Source organism: Candoia aspera, chromosome 3, assembly GCF_035149785.1.
Source record: "Candoia aspera isolate rCanAsp1 chromosome 3, rCanAsp1.hap2, whole genome shotgun sequence".
NCBI lineage: Eukaryota > Metazoa > Chordata > Lepidosauria > Squamata > Boidae > Candoia > Candoia aspera.
Genome location: NC_086155.1, coordinates 147536264 through 147559186, shown reverse-complemented (window position 1 = coordinate 147559186; position 22923 = coordinate 147536264). Strand labels below are relative to the sequence as shown.

The 22923-nt window shown below is 36.8% G+C and overlaps 1 protein-coding gene across 1 annotated transcript; it reads left to right on the top strand.

The window, feature by feature from the left end:
- The first annotated feature begins 894 nt into the window (after positions 1 to 894).
- Positions 895 to 22146, top strand: SALL3 (spalt like transcription factor 3). Its single transcript, XM_063300218.1, has 3 exons — positions 895 to 949; positions 14374 to 17888; positions 19743 to 22146. The coding sequence occupies exons 1-3, from the start codon at positions 895 to 897 to the stop codon at positions 20172 to 20174; spliced, it is 4002 nt and encodes a 1333-aa protein (XP_063156288.1). The 3' UTR covers positions 20175 to 22146.
- Positions 22147 to 22923: the final 777 nt, after the last annotated feature.

Here is a 22923-nt window from a genome sequence, read left to right as displayed (position 1 = left end):
AGCCGTTTCCGGGCCAGCATGAAGGAAAAACTACGGGAGAACAGGACCTGAAGATTTAGGCAGCGAAAGAAAAGAGATAAGGAGGGAAAATAAATATATATCAAGGACATTTAGAGGCTTCGCAGAGAAACTTAAGTGCGATGCAGAATAACTTCTGGGTAAAGAGGAACCTGGAAAAAAGACAAAGAGTGATGTAATTTCAAAAAAAAAAAGCGAGGAAAACAAGGGAGCAGAGCTACCCAAAGCAAACCACGGAGATCTTGCCCTTCTCCCAGCAGTGAAGCTTGTGCACCTATGTTGTGTAAAGTCAATGCACACGCAGAGAGTGGTCCCCCTGGACTGCGCGCGTGTGTTTTGCTGCCGCCTGTGTCCCCTCGGTTGCTGCTGCCGTTGCAGTCGGTGCCTCTCGCAGGAGGCGCTGCTGGTGCCGGGCAGACGCAGCATTTGGCCGACTGAAGCGTCTAATTGCTGAACGCCCTCCCGCATTTACATATGCAGCCCGAGTCCACTGGAGCCGGGCCAATCCGCGCTTGCCCCCAGCATCATTAATCGCCATGCATTATTCACAATCATAATTACTGAACCCCATGCGCGAGCCGCGCAGCCGCCCTATCTTGCAGCGCGCTCAGCACAGCCCCGCGCATACCCCGCCCGGCTGATCCGCCGTCGCCGCTTGGCTTGCTTGTGAATTTATTTATTCAATTTCTCTCTGCACCACCCCCCCGCGCTAATTTGTTGCTGGTGAAATAAGGAGGGGGTGGTCCGACGCCACCAACACTTCTCCTCGCAACCAAATCTTTTCCCACCTACCTACCCACCCCCTCCCCGCAGCGCTCCACCTCTCGCCGATGTCTCTGCAAAAAGCAGGCACAAGAAGACACCTCAGCTAGCAGTATGTCTCGACGAAAGCAAGCTAAGCCCCAGCATCTCAAATCCGACGAGGAGCTACCAGCTGAGGTGCTTCCCGAACAAGGTAAGACAGGCGGGACTGGGTGGCTGGAGTCGGGTGCGTACGTGCGTCTCTGTGTGGTGGGTGTTTTCTAATCCTGGGATCTGGTGGATTTTCCTATCTGGAGAGAGTTGAGCAGCCCAGAGACGGTCCCCTTGGGAAGAGGTAGGAGAAAGTCGGGTGGGAGTAAAGTTAAGTGGCTCAGCCTAAGTTTTTTGCCTCCCCCCTCCCTTTCTGAGCAAGTGTTGTCTTCCCACGAAGTCCCTGCTGGCAAACTCGGCGTGCATCTGAGTGCTTGAATTATGGCTGGACATTAGAGGGGAGAGTTAGATCCTCCCCGCTCTCAGGAGTTGGAGAGTAGGGGTGAAGTACGTACTACAAAATCGCCCCCCCCCCCGCGCGCGCCGCTGTTATCGCCGACGCTCCTAGCCAAGCCTTGATTTGCTGCCTTTCCCCCCCCCATCTGCATTTATTCCCTCGTGTTTTACTTTCGGCTGAAGCCACCGCTTTCTTTTCCTCCTCACCCGCTGCCGTACCCGTTCCCCGGCTGCTTGTCTCCTTTTCCGGCAAAAGCAGAAAGTTGCCAGAAGAGTTGAGGAAGGGGGCCCAAGCGGCGAAATCCTTTCTGGAGCTTTACAGTCGTGTCAGCCCCCCGCACCCCGGAAGCGGCCCTGATGGAGGCGGCGGCTTCCCTGCCCCTTGACAACAAATAAGCCCCGCGAGGCGCTCCCTCCTTCGGCCTGCCGCGCGTCCGAGGGGAAAAATCTCTCTCGCGATTCGCTCCTGCTTTTACTCTGAAGTCACCCCCGCCGCCGGGCTTTACTGCTTGGCCGGCTAGATTCAGGATTACAGCTTTAGTGTAATTCCTGAGGTAACAGAGGGGGAAGGGCTCCTGGGGGCTTCCTCAGCGTCTTCCCTCCCACGCCCAGCAAAGATTGCGCAGGGTCAGTTATTCGAAGGAAGGGTTTGCTCTGGTCCGCCGAATTTTTGGAAATAGGCCTGGAGTGGTGGGGGGGCTGTTTCTAAAGGCAAGGATGTGTCCTATAAATAAGTAGAGGTGGTCAGATGTTCAAAGGCAAAAGATGTCTCTTCTGAATGTTTGGGAGGGAATATGGGTGACGCTTGGGAATAATTGTCAGGGCCTGGGGTGGATAAATTGTCTGCCCTGGGGCAGAGCTTAACTTGCCTTACGCCTGTTTTCCTTTGCCACAATTGCCATGAAGATGTTCTTGGTTTTCTTAGGATTTGAGGTGGATTATAAAATGTGATATTCGTTCTGCATTTATTGAAAAGATAAAACAGAATTTATTTGGGCCCCTTGAGGCCAAGAGAGCCTCCAGGCGTGCTCACAGTGCTTATAAAACAAGTTGCGTCTGGTTTCAAAATGATTTAGCTGCAGTTGGCCAAAGGGTTTTTGAGCTGTCTTTACAAAACAATTGGGAATAATTCTAAGCTCCATTATATGCATGTGACACTAAACTTTACCATTCAGTTTTTTCCTTTACCTCAGATTGCATTTTTTTAATTATGAAGGCAGAATGAAGTATTTCATTCTTTCTTCATACAGTTATCACTTACATTTCTGTGCTGATCAGGATAGTGATAAGAAGGTAATCATTGTGAGAATGATTCTGTTCCTTCTAAATAGCACATTCTAGCTTGATTGCTTTCATTTAAAAAAAAATTCCAAGCAAAATTAGACACTTAAATGTTTCAGAAAAAATACTTCACTGGGGAAGAGGGACTTGTTGGGGAAGAGAACTAAGCCACAAAAGAGTTTTGGCTATTTTAAATCATCACTACAACCTTGCAGATTAGAGCAGCATGAACTGACTTCCTAAGGTAAATGCATTTGCTACCTTGGCAATTATTCAGAACTTCTAATTTTTTCCACCTTTTTTTTAAATAAGAAAGTTCTTGAAAAGAAGGAAAAGGTTGACAGCTGCTGATCTGAACAGCTTCTTGGATAATGGTAATAATACAAAGGCAGTGAAACAAGTTTTGTGAAGTATAGTTGAAACCAAAACAAGAGATTCCTTATTTTAAAATATATTTTTAAAGCCTTAGGAGTAGTTCAGTAAAAACAGGGCATTTATCTTTAGTAAAAGAAAAAAAAAATCAGTCCATGGTGGATTGATAGATTGCTTGGTTTAAGAATATATACAATACTCTGAATACTTTAAAAGTTAACAAGGAAAAACCTCAGTGCCTCATTATGGCACTTCTGGTGAGTTAATAAATTGAAGAAAATTGTTCAACTAGGAAGGTTTTTTTGTTTTGCTTAGTGAGTCTTATCTATGTAGCCATGTCACCCAAGATTAGAACAGGAGATATGCTAAAAAGAAACGCTTGCATATGGTGTGTAGATTAAGAACAAAGAATCTTTTTGTCATGGAAATGGTTTTCTCTCTCTTTTTTTCTTTTTTGGGGTTTTGTTTTGTTTACTTCATCACATAGAATTTCTCACACTTGGTTTGTTTTGTATTGCCCTCAATGACTACATGATCAAATGAATGGATTTATTTCTGGCGAATGAGAAAGACAGTCTTCCCATCAAAAGGACTACATTGCATCCCAGTGAGGAATTTTAAAGCGTTATTATTGTGGTCACTGAATAGCTCAAAATCGGCTTTAACAGCAGCCTTAAAATGCAACAATGTAAATACTTCTCTATTTTAGAGAGTTGTGATCAAAATGTGCTATGCTCCTCCTTAATAAATGTATGTCAGTATATAAAATATAGTATTTCTGTTGATGACTAGTTACATGCGGAGTCCTGCTTGCATGTTGCACTTCCAATATCAGAACCCTAATATACCAAAATCACATCAGGAGCTAAATTACTTAAGTACTCAACATTTGGATCTGACTAAGTACAAATATTCTGCCTGTAAAAAGATTTAACTAGTTGTGTGTATTCTAGAATAAGATGATGTTGTAATTCAAACATCAGGCCTTTCCATTTCACTTTACAATTGCAAGCAATGCCACTGTTCCTGATCTTAGTTCAGCAGCAGGCCCAAAACAACCCTTTAGTATATAAAACAGGCAAAAAATGTTTTTCAGAGATACCCACCATATTAATCTTAGTTTTCTTCAGTATTTTAACTCCTCAGTCTCTTAAAGAATTCCTCAGGTTATTGCCATATCTAGTAAATGTGCACATTTTATTATACATGAGAAACACATTTTGTGCTGTATTCTAAGGATGTAATTCGTTAAGAAAAGCTGTTAAGAGTAAGTGTTCTTTTTTCTTTACAGATAGAATGTTACACAGTAGCAGAAAGAAACATGACAGTTTGACAGACTGAAAGATAAACATCAGGCTATATTTAAAGTTATATGAAGACCAGTAAATTTAGGTAGCAGCCTTACAATAGATGTTTTAGAAATACAATAAATAATTTGGAACTATAGAGCAACATGGCCTTTTTTTTTTTCTCCATGAAGCAGAACACTCCCAGAGATCCCAAAACTACTCAGAATAGCACAAGCTACTATGCTGAAGTGTTTGTTGTTGCACAGATAGTTCCTGCTTTTGGTAATTTGGAAAATGAATGCTTACATGCAGTGATTAATTAGAATCTGCATAGTAGTTGATGCTGACAAGCCATGAACAAAAGGTATTTATGCACAAAACATTAAAAGGATGCCATGTTGAAAGAAATGGTCATTCTAAAGAGTGACAAAATATCTGAAGGAATCGTTATAAATCCCAAGATAGTTAATTTGCTATTCTGTATGCTAAACGAGTTAATCTCAAGTATCAGAAGAATTTACATCTCCATTTAAACATTTCTCTAAATCAACAGATTACTAGTGCTGTAGAACAGTCTTGTTTTGTTACAACAATTGCAAACACTGCATTCGCTTAGGAACCAGATGCATTCACCAATTTCTTGGGGGAGGGGTACCACATAGCACTTTCAAGTGGATAATAATTGAATAGAAATTAGCTATAAAATTGCTAAGAGGGATTTCTAGAATGCAATTTGTACAGATTAAAGTAACATGGCTTTTTGTTTGGTTTCAGTTTAAAGTGGACCAGCTCTTAGAAGAATGACATGTGGTTTTCAAATAATTGTAAAATGCATTTATATTGTACTATGGACTTTTGCCACATACTAAATGTCTTTGTTTTAAAAACCTGCTCACCAGAACTGTTATATTTGAACTATGTATCTTTCCAAACTCCAGTTGCTTACATCAATTTTTTTTTATTCCAGTTCATTGTTCAGTTATTTTGTGGATTTGTTCCTTTGAATGTATTCTTAAAAACATTCCTGTTTACTCTGAAGTAAGTTCATTTAAATTCAGTGGGCTTATTATTATATAAGTAGATATAAGATAGCAGCCTTAAACTTAAATGTTCATAAAAATCAAATAGATAAGTAGAATGCGTTGCTTTCTATCATATTGTAACCTACAATACTCTTAAGAACATTAGAGATAACAGGAAACATTTAATTACGCATTAAATTTTGTAACTTTTAGCAAATTGTCTTTTAAAATAATAAGGCCCTTTTTCAGTTTTAAAACGGTCCTTTGAAATATTTGATTTATTATTAGTGTAATGGAAGAGAATTAGCCTATATTATTGTGCACAGCTGTATAGTAATTGTTTGCATATTTTATATATTATTCAAACCAAAGGATGGTTTAATAGAACATTAATTAAAATTGGCTTATTTTAGTATACAAATGCAAAAACAAGTTAGTATAATTTTTTTGTGCTATTACTCTTGGAAGGAGGGAAGAATATATGTGCTGCCATAAATAAAAGCATTACAAACATTACCATTAACTATCTGTATATAATTAATATGAGCTGAATATTCATGTTCTTAAACATAAATATTGATTACTTACCTCTTTCTAAAAATATTTTTAAATACTCTGTTGAAGTATAATTTTGAAGTCAGGAACAATACAAACAAAAAAATTGTTACTTCGGGTGAAGCATTAAGATAACAGAAGGTTTTGTTTTGTTGCATGATTTATTGACTGAGTGCCAAACCAGTAGTGGAGTATCTAGAGAATATTCATTGGTAAGAACAAGATCTATTCAATTTTGCAAATAATGAAAAAGACTGCTGTGATTGATATAGGTAAATAGCTTCTTACATAGTTTGAAGAAATAGAAGCTGAGAAATTAAACACACTGAAATGATACATTTTGTATCCAAAATGGTTGTAAGCATTAGAAATATGAACAAAATATCTAGGATAAATAAAAGTAACTTTTTTTTACAATACTGTAAATTATAATATGTAGATCCAAAATTATATTCACAATATTGCAAATTTATAGTGTACAGTTATATTTCTCTACAGATAAAAATTATTCCTTTCACTTTACAGCATTATTGTAGAAGACATTTTTATAGGGCATGTATATATATGTGAAAAGTGAAAAATACGCACATCTTTATATACTTGTTTGAAAGCAGTCCCTTTGAAATCTATTGATTTTTATTCAGAGTAAATCCAGGATTGTTATCAAATCATGACAAATCATGGCACACATGTATTATCTAAAATATGAAATATAAGTACTTTTGAGAGCATTTCTATTTTAATTGCATATAGGAAATGGCAGCATTAATGCAAGTCAGGCAGTCTTGTAAAAAGTTTTGACTGCTAATCGAGAAAATAATATCAATAGAAGCTGAAAGCCCACTTTTATGACAACAACAGAATGTCTGTATATTTAAAAAAGTAATGCATGCATGTTACTTTTAGTGTTTCAGACCAAACTGTTTGGTCTAAGTGTTGAGTGTACTAGAGAGTTTTTGTTTGTTTTCAGTGAAAAGGTAGGATTGCTGGAGTGCCAACAAGCTTCCAATCAACTTTCCCTGAGGGTGGATAGTTAGAAGTGCTTTGACAAGGTTTGCTGATTTAACCTTTGCCTGTTTTGCCCTGCCAGGGGTGGCCACTAGATGTCAAGCTCATAATACAATTAGTACATCTGTGCAGTTGACCTTGGCAGCATGGCTTACCACTTGTTGTCTTAAGTGTTAACATCAAATCGGAGTGTTATCTAGAGATGCTTCTGAGTTTTTATGTATTTTGTACGGCTTATCAAATGCCCATCTAGTTCAACTCACATGTTGCCAATGCTAAGAAAAGAGTAGAGGTGGTGGTTTTACACAGTATTTCATTGCTTAATTAATCTTATAGTGTCATTTACTTTGGTTATCAAAAGGACAGTAGTTGGTCATTAAGACAGTCTTCCTCACTATTTATTAATATTTCATTGCATTTGCTTTATTAGTGATATCAATTTATTCAGAATATTGGTTGGTGGGAAATTTCATAATATCCAAATGCTGGATTTTCAGTCTTGATCTTATAGCACATACATATGCAAATAGCTCTCCTGCTTTCAGTGAGTCAGTGCTCTATAGAAAATTCCATAGTATCAAATCTGCAAACATCTTCTCCTAGTCTTCAGCCTGTAAATGAGCCTGGTGGTTTATGTCTTTGAAAATGGGAGGTTACATGAAAATGTAGCAGTCTCTTATATTATTTAGATTCCTGTTAGACCTTGATTCCTGTTTCACCGCAAGATATATGAAATAGCCAAAGGTTACTACTGCATTAGCTCCCATTAAAAACTTGTATCACTGTAGTCTGAACACTGAATACCAACCAATTTACACAGAACATTGGTGTATAACTGAACATTTGAAACTTCAGCAAAACAGATAATTACATTTTAACATGTGATGCACTGATACATTTTATCAGCAGACAAAATGTAGAGTGCTTGATCTGTTCTTAATCTGAATTCACAAAGCCTTAGCAGTTGGTTAAATGTTGCATATGCTTTCAGCAGAAGGCACATGGTGACTATGCCACAGGTGGCTGTTAACTTAAATTGTAAAATTTAGGCCACTAAAATAGATCAAAAGAAGTATATCAGGTCAGTGCAACTTTTGCATAGCAAGAGTGCCCTCCACTGTTTGCATTCATATTGTCAGCTTATGAGGCCTGTGGAAAAGGGATAGAAATTTTGCTATTGCACTTGAAATTTCTTCTACATTGTTAAACACAGTAGGGGTCTCTATTTGTCTCCTCCTGTTTCACAGCTTGGGCTCTGTGTGTGATAATTCATCTTTCTTTATGGGATTCAAAGTTATCATAAAAAAATGTAAAAGAATTAATTTAAAGGAAAAAGAGAGGGGGGAGAAAGAAAGTAAAAAGTATTGTTTTCAATATATACATTAGTTATTCGATGAAAGAACTGCATACTGAAAGTTAAATCGCTATTTGTAACACTAGTTTTTAATAAGGAAATTATGTCTGACAACATATTAGGGAAAATTTGCCATTGTGCAAACTGGATATGTTAAAATCTGCTGGGATTTACTTTAGTAGTTATCAGTAATCTGAAACATAATTGATGAATAATTTGCCAATGCCCATATTAAAAGGAGTTATGCAAGATCTTTTTACACTGTGTCATTGTAGAAATAAAGGCATTCAGAGTTGCAGTTTTCACTGCACATGTTCCTCAAATTGGCTAATTGGGCCATTGGAAGAAAATGAATGTATTTGTAGACTGGTGTTGGGATTTTCTGTCTTGACATGCTGAATGAATGTATTTGTGCATAGTCATTTGGTGTGGAATAGGTTTAAAGAATAATTTTGTTGTTGTTGATAGCAAGATGCAGCCTGCTAATCTTGCCAGGTGAGCAAGGTTGCAATCCTGTGCAGACTTATTTGGAAAGAAAGTCCATTGAGCCTAATGGAGCTTAATTCTGCATAGATATCTCTTATCACTTTGTCTTATTATTTTGTTAAACTGTGCCTATCTTGCAGTGGATGCAATCATTTAAAAGCATATAAAGAAAACAGTTTCCTTAAAGAAAATGTAATGGTCTAAGTAATAATTTAAAAGGATCTCATTTTAAAAAGTAACAATGATATAATGAAATAGAGAAAGTGCTTACTGAGACTAGAATAGTTTTTTATATCCTATATGTTTGAAAGCTGTTTTGCACAGCTAGAGTTATTTAGGGGGGCATCCTTGTCATTTTAAGAATTTTGTTTCTGTTCATCTATTTATCTTAAAGATGTTTCATTAATAGTTAAATGGAATAGAGGTCAGTTACATTACTACTGGGCCTTCTTCTCTCCAATGGATAACCTGTACTACTAACAGTGGAAAGAAATAAATGCACATTGTTCTCATAAAATAAATATTAGGACAGGATGTATTAAAGGTGTGTGTCTGTGTGTGTAGAGATATATAAAAACTGGCACTGCTGTAAACTGAACACCTTTACTGATGCGAACCAAAGATATTCCCTTTTCTGTTTCTTTCAGTCTGTTTTTTTCCTCTCACTTTGCAGAGAGGAACATGTTTCATACAGGAATGTAATGAGGAGAAACCGTAAAGACAATTCAGTAGCTATCCACAATAGTATTGTTCCACGAATGCATTTGGAATTACAGGAGTGTCAGTTTTCACTCTTGTCCCTTACATACAATAAAATGCAGAGTCCAGGTATCGTCAGTTATTGTTGGCTTCAGTCCAAATATTTTGATTAAATTATTTTGGAACATCAGACATGAGCAAAGATGACATGAGCACAGATTCTCCCCACATCAACCTACTGAATTTCTCACATAGATTCAAGCCAGGTGATGGCATCATGAAAAAAGCCATGAGTAACTTGATGATCTAAAGAAGAAAACTTACTGGAGATATTTTATATTGTTATTACCTTATTTTTCAACTTACCTTAAAGGTTGAAAAGGTTGGCCTCAAAGTTGAAGCAGATTCCATACATTTCTGTGGAACATGATTCCAATAATTGGTTTATAATTGTAGTAACTTTCTCATAATTTATAATTCCTATTCACATTCAATTTTATGGTTATAAAGAATGTACACTTTAAAAAATAATTTATTTAATGAGAATATATAAGTCATTTTCTTTAAAATGAGAGTTGGAATTCTTAATATAATCAGACTTTAAGCCTTTCATGAAGAGGTATATTAAGTGTTTGTAAAAAAAGGTTGTTCTGTTTCAGTCAAAAGAGGGAATTCTGTTTAAAAAGCAATGTAAATGCCCAATTTGTGGGAATGTTTATTTAAATAATAAAAAAGAGCAAAATAACTGAAAAGCTAATTTATTACATATTTTACTTACTATTACTTCTTTTCATTTTTGTTTTTTAAAATTAATTTATCCTTTTAATACAAAACAACTGCATATGAAAATATTTTTATACACTTCTAAAGGTGTGTACAGGTATGAATAAATTTGCATATTAAATATTTAATAAGGAATTCTATTAACCTTTTATGAAACATACATGTATAAGAATCTTGAGGACAACAACTTAAAGTTTCTCCATTCCAAAAGGGTTGAACAATAGTTGTTAATAAGTTATCATGAAACATTAGAAATATTTTCAGTTATTTTATTAGTAAATGAAATTTTAGGAAAACTATTCCCAGGTAAAATATATCTGTTTTTAATAGGCTAAAATGTTTCTCAGTTTTTAAAGGCAGCTTTGATTTTCATGTCAATGCACTGAAATCTAAAATGCAAGGACAGTTTCAGTCAAGAAAAAATCTTCAATATCATAAAATTTAATTTGATTGTCCCCATTATTTTTATATGCACATGTCAGACTTGAGACCAAGCTGCCTGGGAGAACCAATTATAAAGTACTGTATTAAAATAGGAATTTTAGTTCTGGAATCATAAAATAATTCATTTTAAAACTCCAGTGTATATCATTTCCTAATACTGATACCCTAACATTTCTCTACAAAATGTTGGTAAGTACGTATACATATCCTATTTTATCCTTAGAGCATTACTGAAAACAAAGTCATTCCCCACTGAGCATCATGATCAAATAAGATTTAAGCACAGATTTCCTTTATCCAGACCTAGTTCCCGGCACCATTTTGGCTCTGGTATGCTGTCCTTTGGGATTTCAATCCTAAATATGCTTAGTAGTAACTAACATATATATTTTAAATTGTGTTATCAATATGAACTGAAATCCTGTTCAATATAAAAATGATTTAAAACCTTTATATACATGAAGATTTCTACCCTAACTGCCTAATGCTTTTTTTTTTTTTGCATTTAAAATGAGTACATCATGCTTGATTTACGCGTACAGTTTATAACCCAACTGAACTCCCAGATGTACCAGCAGACCATGTTTGGAAAGCTGTAACATTGTCATACATGTCTAGCACTTGAGTATCTCGGGCCAGTGTCTTTCTGAGGAAGAACAGTAGCCTTTATAGCCTTTACATGTGGAACAGGAGGCCATAACTGTGGCTTGTCCATCAAACATCAACACATTAGCAGAAAGAACACACGAAGTAATACTTCGTTTCTTATTTTTGTAATATAAAAGATACCAGGCCACACAGCTTTTTTAGAGTAAGCTACTTCAAGGACACTGATTTAAATTTTAGCAGCAATAACTCTGCCAAAATAATTTATAAACAGGTAAATTGATCAGGAAGATAGACTGAAGTCCACAATAGTTATTGTGCTTGTTCTCCTATATTCTGATTATGGAAGATAAAAGGAAACATGTATGTGAAACATGAAGGTGCACACAAGTAATTACAAATACTATACCACAGAAATATATGAGGATATTTTGAATGGCCAAGTGATACACTCCTGAGCATGTGGATTAGTTTTTCACTGCTGGTTTCTTCTTTCCTTGAAGAAAGCCTTGTTTTTTAGGACTTAAGTTAAAAACTTGAGTAAGCAATAAAAAGGTTTGCAAAAACATTTGTGCCTCTAATGTCTGATATTCAGTGCTATTTTGATTAATACAATACTAGAATGATTAATATATTCTGGAATCTAACTTTTTTCACATGTGTTAATTTGCTAGATTACAGCTAGAAGCAAACACCAAATCTGCAGATACAGCTAGTTCTTAAATTTAAGGGATGAATATATAGGAAGTTTTGTTCATTATTATTTAGTATATTCTATACTATGATGACATTTAATTTTAGCATGAAGTTCCAGTGATATAGATTAAATTTAAAATAACTTCCTATTAATATTAGAGAATCACAAATATGAAGCAAACAAGCAAAAGAAATAAAATTACGATTACAAACTAAGCTTTTATTTTCTGCAGTCGTGTTTTTAAATAGTGCTGACTCTTCATTTGAAAGCCAGTGTCACTAAGATCAGGTGGTCTTATCTGCAATTAAATATGTAGGAAAAAAGTATTAAGGCTTTAAGATTTGTCAGTTTAGTTATATATATATTTTAAATCTTTAGGTGACCAGTTTGGAGCTACAGCGTTTTCCACTTCTAAGATGGAGATTAAAGTTGTTCTTTCTATTTTATGAAATTAAGTTAGCTCGGGTATATTACTATGATAGGAGAATAAAAATTAAAAAATGGGCTTTATCTGCAATATTCAGTATTGAACTTCTGGCAATATATAAACAAGATTAATGTGATCAATATATTGATTAACTGGTTAATAGCATGTTTCCTATGAACTGCATAGCAAAAGGTTTTGGAGATGGCCTTTGAAATCATTTTTCACTTGCACAAAAGAGAGTTCAAACTCCAGGTGCAACAACATTAGAATTAAATCCTTTATTTTCTTCCCTTCCTCTATTTTCATGTAAATCATTTGTAGCTTTGCTTCAGGTAAACACAACCAAATTCCAAATATATATTCCATTTTTTGCTAAGCTATACTCTTTAGCCGAACTGAGTTTTAATATCCAGATATAATTCAGGTGCAAAGCGTAGCCACTTGCTGCTCTGAACTCTCCCTTTTGGTTATTGCTTGGGCTTCTTTAGCAATAGGAAAAAATTAAAACGCAAGGGTTATGAAAGAGGAAGACAGCTTGCAATACCAAGACTAGAGTGTTTTATCAGTTAAACAAGTGTATATTCTAAGAGGACCATTTCAAATGACATCCTGGCAGTAGGGTTTTTCTTGAACATTTTCCTAAATATAAAAATGAATTTATTTAATTGCTATTTTGATGTGCAAGGAACTGATGTGTTTGCGAAATCTGAAGTGGATTTTCTCACGCTTCTGTCTGTATAGTACATAATGATGTATACCTATCACCTTGTTCTATGGAACTGATTTGCTCCTGTCACTCTATCTGTAAGCTCACAAAAAGCAGCTATGCTTCAGTGATGTCCAGAGCATCAAAGGGAATCTGAATAATTATTGCACACTGAAGCTGTGCACAGCTTTCAAAGGATATCTGCTTTTATACATTACAGTAGTTTTAAAGTGAACCCTTACAACTTAATCATAAGTCGATTTTTAAAGTTTGTGTTCAGCTATTAATATGATCAGGTGTGAATTAGAATTCTGTTCATTAGATATGCTTGTTATTCAGCACAAGAGAGTAACGGGAGTCAGAGGAAGTAGCTGCCTACAACAGTAATTAAACATGTGTAACCAATTAGTGGGTTTTCCACTATGGCACAAGCATATAATTTGCAGAGTCTTTCTATGAGAATAGAAGAAAAAAGGTACTAAAAGTGTGTCTTGACTACAACATTCTCATGTTAAACATGTCAATGTAAATGAACTTTAAATATATAATTTCTGGTTTGTTAACAAACCACTGAACTCTATTGGCTAACAACAGCAACATGTAATTTTAGCACTTCTTCCCAAAAAGAAAAGGTATTAATTTGATTCATATAACTGGAGCATACAAATCACATTTTATATACCTTAACAGTTATGTAATACTTGCTTCATGGAATTTATAAATGAAATACAAAAACAAGAGAGGTGAAACTAGTCTAATTTTAAAAAAGGCATTCCATATATCAGCAGTATACATAGACATCTTTTTAAATTAAATAAATTGTTGATTTAACTTGTTATGTAGAATTATACTGAGCCTATGGTGTCTCTATGCAGTGTAAAGATAATAAATCTAAGTAGCACAAAGACCCCACTTGAGTAACAGAAGCCCAGTTTGTCGTGTCAGGTGCTGATTTGAGTTTGAAAGGTTACAGATTAGTTTAGCAATGTTAAGTGAACGGGCAAAGGCATCTCTAATTTTGCTGGAAATGAGGAAGCTTGATGGCAAAGGGGAATCCTAATGAGTCCATCGAAAGCTTGCTTTGTACCCAACAGACAAGGTAGCTGTGAATTGTATGAAAATATTGGAAATCAATTGCTTCTATGGAATTTCATTAAGAAGCAGTATCCACAACTGATAGGGCCTCATAATTTGATGGATTGCACTAAGAAAATGATTAGGTAGAAAGAGTCATAGAATACACACACTGAGGGACCTCAGAAAAGTTGAAGTGGTGTAATTTGTACAAAATAAAAAATATTGATTCTTACTCATGTGCAAAATTCAAAAATGGAGGGTGGGCTCTCTTGCAAGTCATTGGCTGATACAATCTTCTGATTTCCCCCCACCCCCGCTCCCTCCCCAGCAGTGCCAGGAGAAGGAGCAGATGATGGTGACAGTGGGAATGAAAGCCGGAGTGGAAGCGAGGAAACAAATGTTTGTGAAAAATGTTGTGCAGAGTTCTTCAAGTGGAGTGATTTCTTGGAACACAAGAAGAATTGCACTAAAAATCCATTGGTGCTCATTGTGAATGAAGATGAAGCAACTCCAGCACCTGAAGAATTTGCAGAGCCTTCTCCTGCAAGTTCACCTAGTGATCAGGCAGACAGTGAGGCTGCTGAAGAAAGTGTTCAGGCTGAGAACAATGAGATCTGTGAGATAAAGAATACAGAAAAGGAAGAAGAACCTATGGAGGTAGAACCTTCTGTAGAAAAAAGCTACTCCAATCAAGGCACCTCTAGCACAGCTACGCCACTACCTCAAATTAGTGAACCACCTTCTTTGACAGGTTATAACATGCCAAACACTAATGTAACCTTAGAGACATTGTTGAGCACTAAAGTGGCAGTTGCACAGTTCTCACAGAGTACAAGATGTGCAGCTAGTGCAACCACTGCTAGTGGGGTTACAGCAGTGGCCATCCCAATGATTCTTGAGCAGTTAATGGCATTGCAACAGCAGCAGATTCACCAGTTGCAGCTGATTGAACAGATCCGGAGTCAGGTGGCAATGATGAACCGACAGCCATTACGTCCCACTTTAAATACAACTCCTTCCCAAAGCACTCCTGTGCAAGCCACTAACCAGCTCCAGGGATATGCAGCAAACTCTGCTCTTCAGTTAGCAGTTGTTCCTTCTGCCATAGTGGCCCAAGCCACTGGCAACCCACCAACTGCCTTTGAGAGCTCTCAGCACATATCAAGGCCCACGTCAGGTGCAAGCACTCCTAACATGTCAAGCAATGGTTCTTCTGTCCCAAATGAAGCAAGCACACCATCCTCCTCTAATGCAATTACTTCTTCATTAACACCGGTTTCTGTGTCAAATAGTACTAGCAGCTCTTCACAGCCCCCAAATCCTTCAACTCCACCCTCAATAGGACCTGGAAATCTCCTCACCTCAACTTCCAGCCTGCCAAACCCACTTCTACCTCAGACTTCATCCAGTAGTGTAATTTTCCCCAATCCACTGGTTAGCATTGCTGCAACAGCTAATGCATTGGATCCTCTCTCTGCTCTTATGAAGCATCGCAAAGGAAAGCCACCAAATGTATCTGTATTTGAGCCTAAGACAAGTTCGGAGGATCCTTTTTTTAAACATAAATGTAGATTTTGTGCCAAGGTTTTTGGGAGTGACAGTGCTCTACAGATTCACCTGCGTTCACACACAGGAGAAAGACCCTTTAAGTGTAACATTTGTGGCAATCGGTTTTCTACTAAAGGCAATCTGAAAGTTCATTTTCAGAGACATAAAGAAAAGTATCCACACATTCAGATGAATCCATATCCAGTTCCAGAATACCTTGACAATGTTCCCACCTGTTCTGGGATTCCATATGGGATGTCATTGCCACCTGAAAAACCAGTTACTACATGGCTGGATAGCAAGCCTGTTTTACCAACAGTCCCAACTTCAATTAGTCTACAACTTCCCCCAACAATACCAGGGGTAAACAGTTACGGAGATTCCCCAAGTATTACTCCTATGAACAGATCACCCCAGAGAACATCCCCTGCATCAAGTGAATGCACTTCTTTATCCCCAAGCCTAAACAATTCTGAATCAGGCATTCCTTTGTCTGCAGAATCCCCACAACCAATTCATGGTAGTTCAACCATGACTAAAACTGAACCTGTCAATATTCCTGTAACAAATGCAAGGCTAGGAGATATAAGTGGTCAGGTTTCTGTAGTACCCACATCTACAGCTCCTAGTGCTGTTTCCGAAAGCAGTATTTCTACAAGCCTCCCAAACCCTGTGCTTCCAGCATTGTCTGACCAGTTCAAGGCTAAATTTCCATTTGGTGGTCTATTGGACTCTATGCAAACGTCAGAAACCTCAAAACTGCAACAGCTAGTAGAGAACATTGATAAGAAGATGACAGATCCAAATCAGTGTGTCATTTGTCACCGTGTGCTCAGTTGTCAGAGTGCTCTCAAGATGCATTACAGAACTCATACAGGAGAAAGACCATTTAAATGCAAAATTTGTGGACGTGCATTTACTACAAAAGGCAATCTAAAAACACATTTTGGAGTTCATCGAGCGAAGCCACCACTTAGAGTACAGCATTCATGTCCCATTTGTCAGAAGAAATTTACAAATGCTGTTGTTCTTCAGCAGCATATTCGTATGCACATGGGTGGGCAAATTCCAAACACACCATTACCAGATGGTTTCCAAGATGCTATGGACTCAGAGCTTTCTTTTGATGAAAAGAATGCAGAGACACTGAGCAACTATGATGATGATATTGATGAAAATTCCATGGAGGAGGACACAGACTTAAAAGATAGTACAAGAGACTCCTCCAAGCCACTTATACCTTATTCTGGATCATGCCCACCTTCTCCCCCATCTGTAATTTCTAGCATTGCTGCTCTTGAAAATCAAATGAAAATGATTGATTCTGTCATGAACTGCCAACAGTTGACCAACTTAAAATCTTTAGAAAATGGGTCAGGGGAAAGTGACCATTTAAGCAATGATTCTTCATCAGCTGTTGGGGATCTGGAAAGCCAGAGTGCAGGGAGTCCTGCCATGTCAGAATCTTCTTCATCCATGCAAGCTCTCTCTCCTGAAAATAGCAACTGTGAAAGTTTTAGATCTAAATCACCAGGTTTCAGTAACCATGAAGAACCACAAGAAATACAGTTAAAGACAGAAAAATCTGACAGTCCCCCACCACCTACTGTTGAAAATGGAGGCGCCCTGGATCTGACAGCCACCAACCCGGGGAGGCCAGTCATCAAAGAAGAAGCTCCTTTTAGCCTGCTGTTCCTGAACAGAGAACGTGGTAAGTTTAAAAGTACCATTTGTAATATCTGTGGCAAGCCTTTTGCTTGTAAGAGTGCATTGGAAATTCACTACCGCAGCCATACTAAAGAACGTCCATTTGTATGTACAGTCTGCAATCGTGGGTGTTCCACTATGGGTAATTTAAAACAGCACTTACTGACACACAAATTAAAAGAGCTGCCTTCTCAGTTATTTGAACCCAACTTTACTCTAGGTCCCAGCCAAAGTACTCCTAGCCTGGTCACCAGCACTGCGCCTACTATGATCAAAATGGAAGTGAATGGTCACAGCAAGCCGATCTCATTGGGCGAGGTTCCATCGCTTCCAGCTGGAATCCAGGTTCCTGCTGCACCACAGACAGTGATGAGTCCCAGCATCACTCCTATGCTGGCACCCCCACCACGCCGAACTCCAAAACAACACAACTGTCAGTCATGCGGGAAGACCTTCTCCTCAGCAAGTGCACTACAGATACATGAACGCACCCATACTGGTGAAAAGCCATTTGGTTGCACTATCTGTGGTAGAGCTTTTACCACAAAAGGGAATCTTAAGGTAAGAAGGTAAACTTCATATTAGAAAAAAAGCCTGTAAAAATACAACAGCAAAAAGGGTTCATATTGAACCTGATTGTTCAGCAGATGGTGGCTCCTCCTCCTCCCCTTCCTTGAGTCCAAATCGGCATTAGAAATGGATTGCGTTTAGATGTTAGGCTAAAGTTTTCTTTTGAATATAAATGATTCATTGCAAGCTAAAGTTTCACATGCTTTTTTCTCTCCTTCCTGTTAATAACTACAATTTAGTATTTAGTCTAAACCCTAAATGGTATTTAATCTTACCTGTGAATAATAGGAACAAGCCAATTTTGTAAAGCTGATCTGAAGATCAACCCCAGTTTGTCAGGTTCAAATGACAGTCCAGATGGAGGCTAATCTACAGTGTATGTGAACTCTTCTAAACATCCTGAAGCCACATTGGAAGGTGGAGGGAGAGAAGAGATTCACAAGCTTGAGGTTCCCTCTCACGCATTCATCAGGCTAAAGTATGACTTATCCTAGTATCCAAAAACCACCATTCTGAATCAGTATAAAATCAAATACTTTGTATATATCATCACACATCTAAAAATCAATCCCTTTTCATATACAACATATTCTATTTTTAAAGAGTCTCCCCACTTGTTTTGTAATGGCTTTTGAACTCTTACCTTATAGTGAAATTAGTGTTTTAATATTTTTAAAAATGGCTGTAATTAAATGAATCCTAAAAAGAATTGATGCAGTGAAATGTTATGTAAATCCAGTTTTCTCGAAAAAGTTTTAAATTACAGCTTCTTACACCATTGTGTCTTAGAGAAGCACTGTTTTACTGTAGTATTCTTTTTCAAATACTATGGTTACATATTGGGATGCAGTTTTTCAAAATTGGCAAGTGCTCAGTGAGAAGGCCTTCTTGGACCTTACAATTCTGAGGTTTTTTCTATTATTCAAGGGCAATACAATTCTTTTTTATACTAAAGAAATGTAAAAAGTAGGCTTATATCTCTGCACAATCTATGTAATTATAAGAGTATTGGCAATCGAGGAGGAGCCCTATAATTGATGCTAGACCAAACCTAAGTAAACTTATTTGTAACTGTGCTATAGAGACCAAGAAGATTAGTTCTAACAAATACATTCTACTGTTTTTTTGAGGTATTTAGTCTCTGGTAATTTTAGATGAGTCAAGCCTAATATAGTTTGGGTACAAAAGATCCATTCATGTAAACAGAAGATACTTAGGCTTGTTTGGGAGAGCAGTCTTCAGTACCTCTAAAAGATACTCTGGAGTGTCCCTGAACATCTGGAACTGTTTTTTTAGGAAAAAATGAAAACTTGCATGTGAGCTAAATCAGAAAATTCCTTCTGCTTGCCTGGCAGGAAGTTTGCATTCAGACCATTGCGAGTAGAGAGAAAAGAAAATATTTATTTATTGGAGAACCAAGCAAAAATAGATAATTGTTTCATCTTTTTTATTTTAAAATAATTTGCCATGGGTCTTTGTGGTTGGGCAGCAACATCTATGCGTAGTTGCTTTGCAGTAAACTTCATAGAACAGAATTGCTTCCATGTAAATGTGAATATAATTGAATTGCAAAAATACACATATCTTTATTCTTAAAATGTTAACAAGAGTTTTGCAGGATTAGGACATAAAAAAGTCCTTGAAATACAATGTAAGCCTGATAATCTTAAATAATATTTCTTGTGCATAAGAAAATTAATGTTTAACGTTATTTGACATTTTAAATTATAAAATTAGAACATTTTCCATTGCTGGCTTTTAAAATGTATGTGTAGCATCTGTTCATAGACTATATAAATCTCTTTGCTCCTTTGCCCATTTTTTCTATTTGTTCTTCCTCTAAAGGTTCACATGGGAACTCATATGTGGAATAATGCTCCTGCACGGCGTGGGCGTCGACTGTCCGTGGAAAATCCCATGGCTTTGTTAGGTGGTGATGCTTTGAAGTTTTCAGAAATGTTCCAAAAGGATTTAGCAGCACGGGCAATGAATGTTGACCCAAATTTTTGGAACCAGTATGCTGCAGCTATTACTAATGGACTTGCCATGAAGAACAATGAAATTTCTGTCATACAGAACGGAGGCATTCCCCAGCTACCAGTAAGTTTAGGCGGAAGTGCCATTCCGTCTTTAAGTAACGTTACCAGTGGAATGGACAAAGCTCGTACTGGTAGTAGCCCTCCCATCATTGGTTTGGACAAAGCGAGTTCTGAAACAGGAGCCAGTCGTCCATTCACAAGGTTTATTGAGGACAATAAAGAGATTGGCATAAATTAAAAGCATTCAGTACAAATAACTGTTGGACCATTGCTCAATACAATGTTTGTTCTTTCATGTACAGTTTGGGGAGTTAAACTTTAGTTTTGTGGCCTAATTGCCTAGATAACTATGATTTATCAATAGCAGAAATACATAACTTCGTGTCTGCTGAAAAGTTGTCTCGCAAGATTTGCATGGTACTACTTTCAACAGTGAGCTGACCATTAGTGAGAACTTATGAACCTTTTTAATTTAAGTAAATGATAAATCATTGGATAATTCCATTAGGGACTGATGGAGGCCAAATTGTTTCAAATGTTGTTTCAAAACAAAGCAAAGATGCTACTGGTTGAGTAAAAGTGGGGTTCACAATGGCATTTTAATACAGCTCTATCTTTGCTGGTTTTGTTCTGCTCAACTAGAAACTTGAACTCTGTTTTTAGAATTCCTCTAATATTCAATAAGTGATTTAGTACCCTAATGCTGTCTATGATTACAGTATTCTTGTCTGTAGTATTTATAATGTAAAGATAATGCGGGTAACAGACAATATACTAGCCCCATTCTTAAATGAAGCTTTTGTACGGCAAAATACACCTGGCTATGTGACTTTTTTTTAAAGCAAGTTTTGTTTTACTATAAATAAGTGGTTTATTTCAATGCAGGCAAAATTGTGAAGTTTTATTGGGAAAGATAGCATGCTTTTCATGTGCAAGTACCTGTCAGTAACAAACCATTTTAATTTAAATATTTGTAGCTGCTATGTGGACAGTTGTTCTATTAAATGGAAAAAGTGTAGTGTGAACTTCAGTTCATAGTTGGAAAAACAAGTTACAGACAAACCTTATTACAATAGATTATTCACAACACTATAAGCAGTTGTGAATAAAACACTTCATGTTATCAAAGGCTGTACAATAAAAGGCAGTGTTTGTATAATGTGGTTGCAAACTCTTAATTTATACTATTGCACTTTTAGTATTTTATATTTAGGGAGGTTTGTCTATAATTTGAATCTGAACAAAGATGTAAACTATTTTATAAATAGTACTTTGGCTTGAGGAAAAATGGGGGAGGGGTCTGTTGAGTTTGTCTTTAAGGTCAAACAGTATGAGAGATCTGTGCTCCTTTAAATAAGAAAACCGCTAAGAACTGTCAGATTCTTGGATATAATGGGGCCTGCCATTTCTTAGACCAAAATGATTCATTTAACTTTTCTGTAAGCCCACCCTCCAACAGACCTTTGATATGTTAATCTTAGGGCTGTGATATCAGTGCAAGTCTAAGAGAGGCTAAAGAAAACATTGTGTAGGCTTAATTTTGCTGTAATCTGTTCTGTCTCTTTCACTCCCACCCACAAACTAGATGCTGACTGCTTAATAGCACTGGTATGTAAAGCAAAACAGAAAACAAAAATTCCAAATATCATTTGTATCTTGTACGTAAATTCCCAATCTCACTGTTTTATTTAATATTCTAAGATTTACTACAAAGCACAATGTACTCTGAATACTCTAATATAATTTTCATGTGTTTAAAGCATTGTTTAAAATTGTGACTAAAGGGAATGTTTCCACTCTGAACTAGGGTGCTGGTGAGGCTGGGGCATAATCAAAACTTGAACAGTAAATGTTTTGTGTACTACCTCATTTTTGTGCATTACAAGCATGGTGGAGTCTGACACTATGAACTTCCGTCCAACAAAATTGTTCAAGGGACATTATGGGTAGCTGGGAAACAGCACACAATGTTTATGCCCCTGAAGAAAGAATCAGACAGTGAGGTCTTCTCAGTTGTGACTGGAAAAAATAGGACAATCTCTTTCTTGTGCAACAACGACAAAACGTTACTATAAGAGGATGGACTGTTTCTGCCATCATATCACTGAATGAAAAATTTAAGACTTATTAGTGGTTTGTTACTATTTTGAAATGAACAATGAATTATTATAGCTCTGTTTTCTACAGCAATGATAAGCAGAATATAAATATGGACATATACATATATTAAATATGTATGTGGGATACATATATGAAATATGTATGTGGGGTGTGTGTGAGTGTGTGTAGACATACACACAGGTACACACGCATCTGTATACTATAACACGTTCTATTATCAATGAATGAGCAACATTTGTGTTTGGGGTGTTTCAAAATTGGAAAACAAAGAAAACTGAGGTGGCTTAGTGTTGCTGTTTTTCAGCAAATGAATGTTTTTATTTATCTGTGTCCATTTCTGGTGTGCTTTTTTTTTTTTTTTTTTAGTGTTTGGTACCATGTAGTGTTATTTCTTCTCCCTAAAGGATGTGCATATCTTAAAAAGAGATGTAAAGTGTTGTAAATAAGATGGCTGATGAAGGTACAGTAAGATTGACCCCACTTTGTATTCAGGGTTAGGTCCTTCCTCTCTGCATGGTGAAGAGAGACACTATTTTTATACTGTGATACCATGTAGGGCTAGGAGCCTCCCTGAACCAGCTAGGAATTGTTACCTAGATCCAATATTTTTTATGATTAAATCTGTTGGCTCGACACATCTACTGATTGAAATGGATGTCTTAGTCTAGGTTACTATTTTTGTCACATGAAATTGAATAAAATGCAGGATGTAATATTATTTATGAATTGTGTTCCATGCTTATTCACTAATAGGGTGAGGTACAGGAGCAAGGATGTTCACAGCTCTGTAGTTAAAAAGGTCGGCACCTTGTATTTACACTATTTTCACATATGCCTAATATTGAAAAGCCACTTCTTGCAGTAAA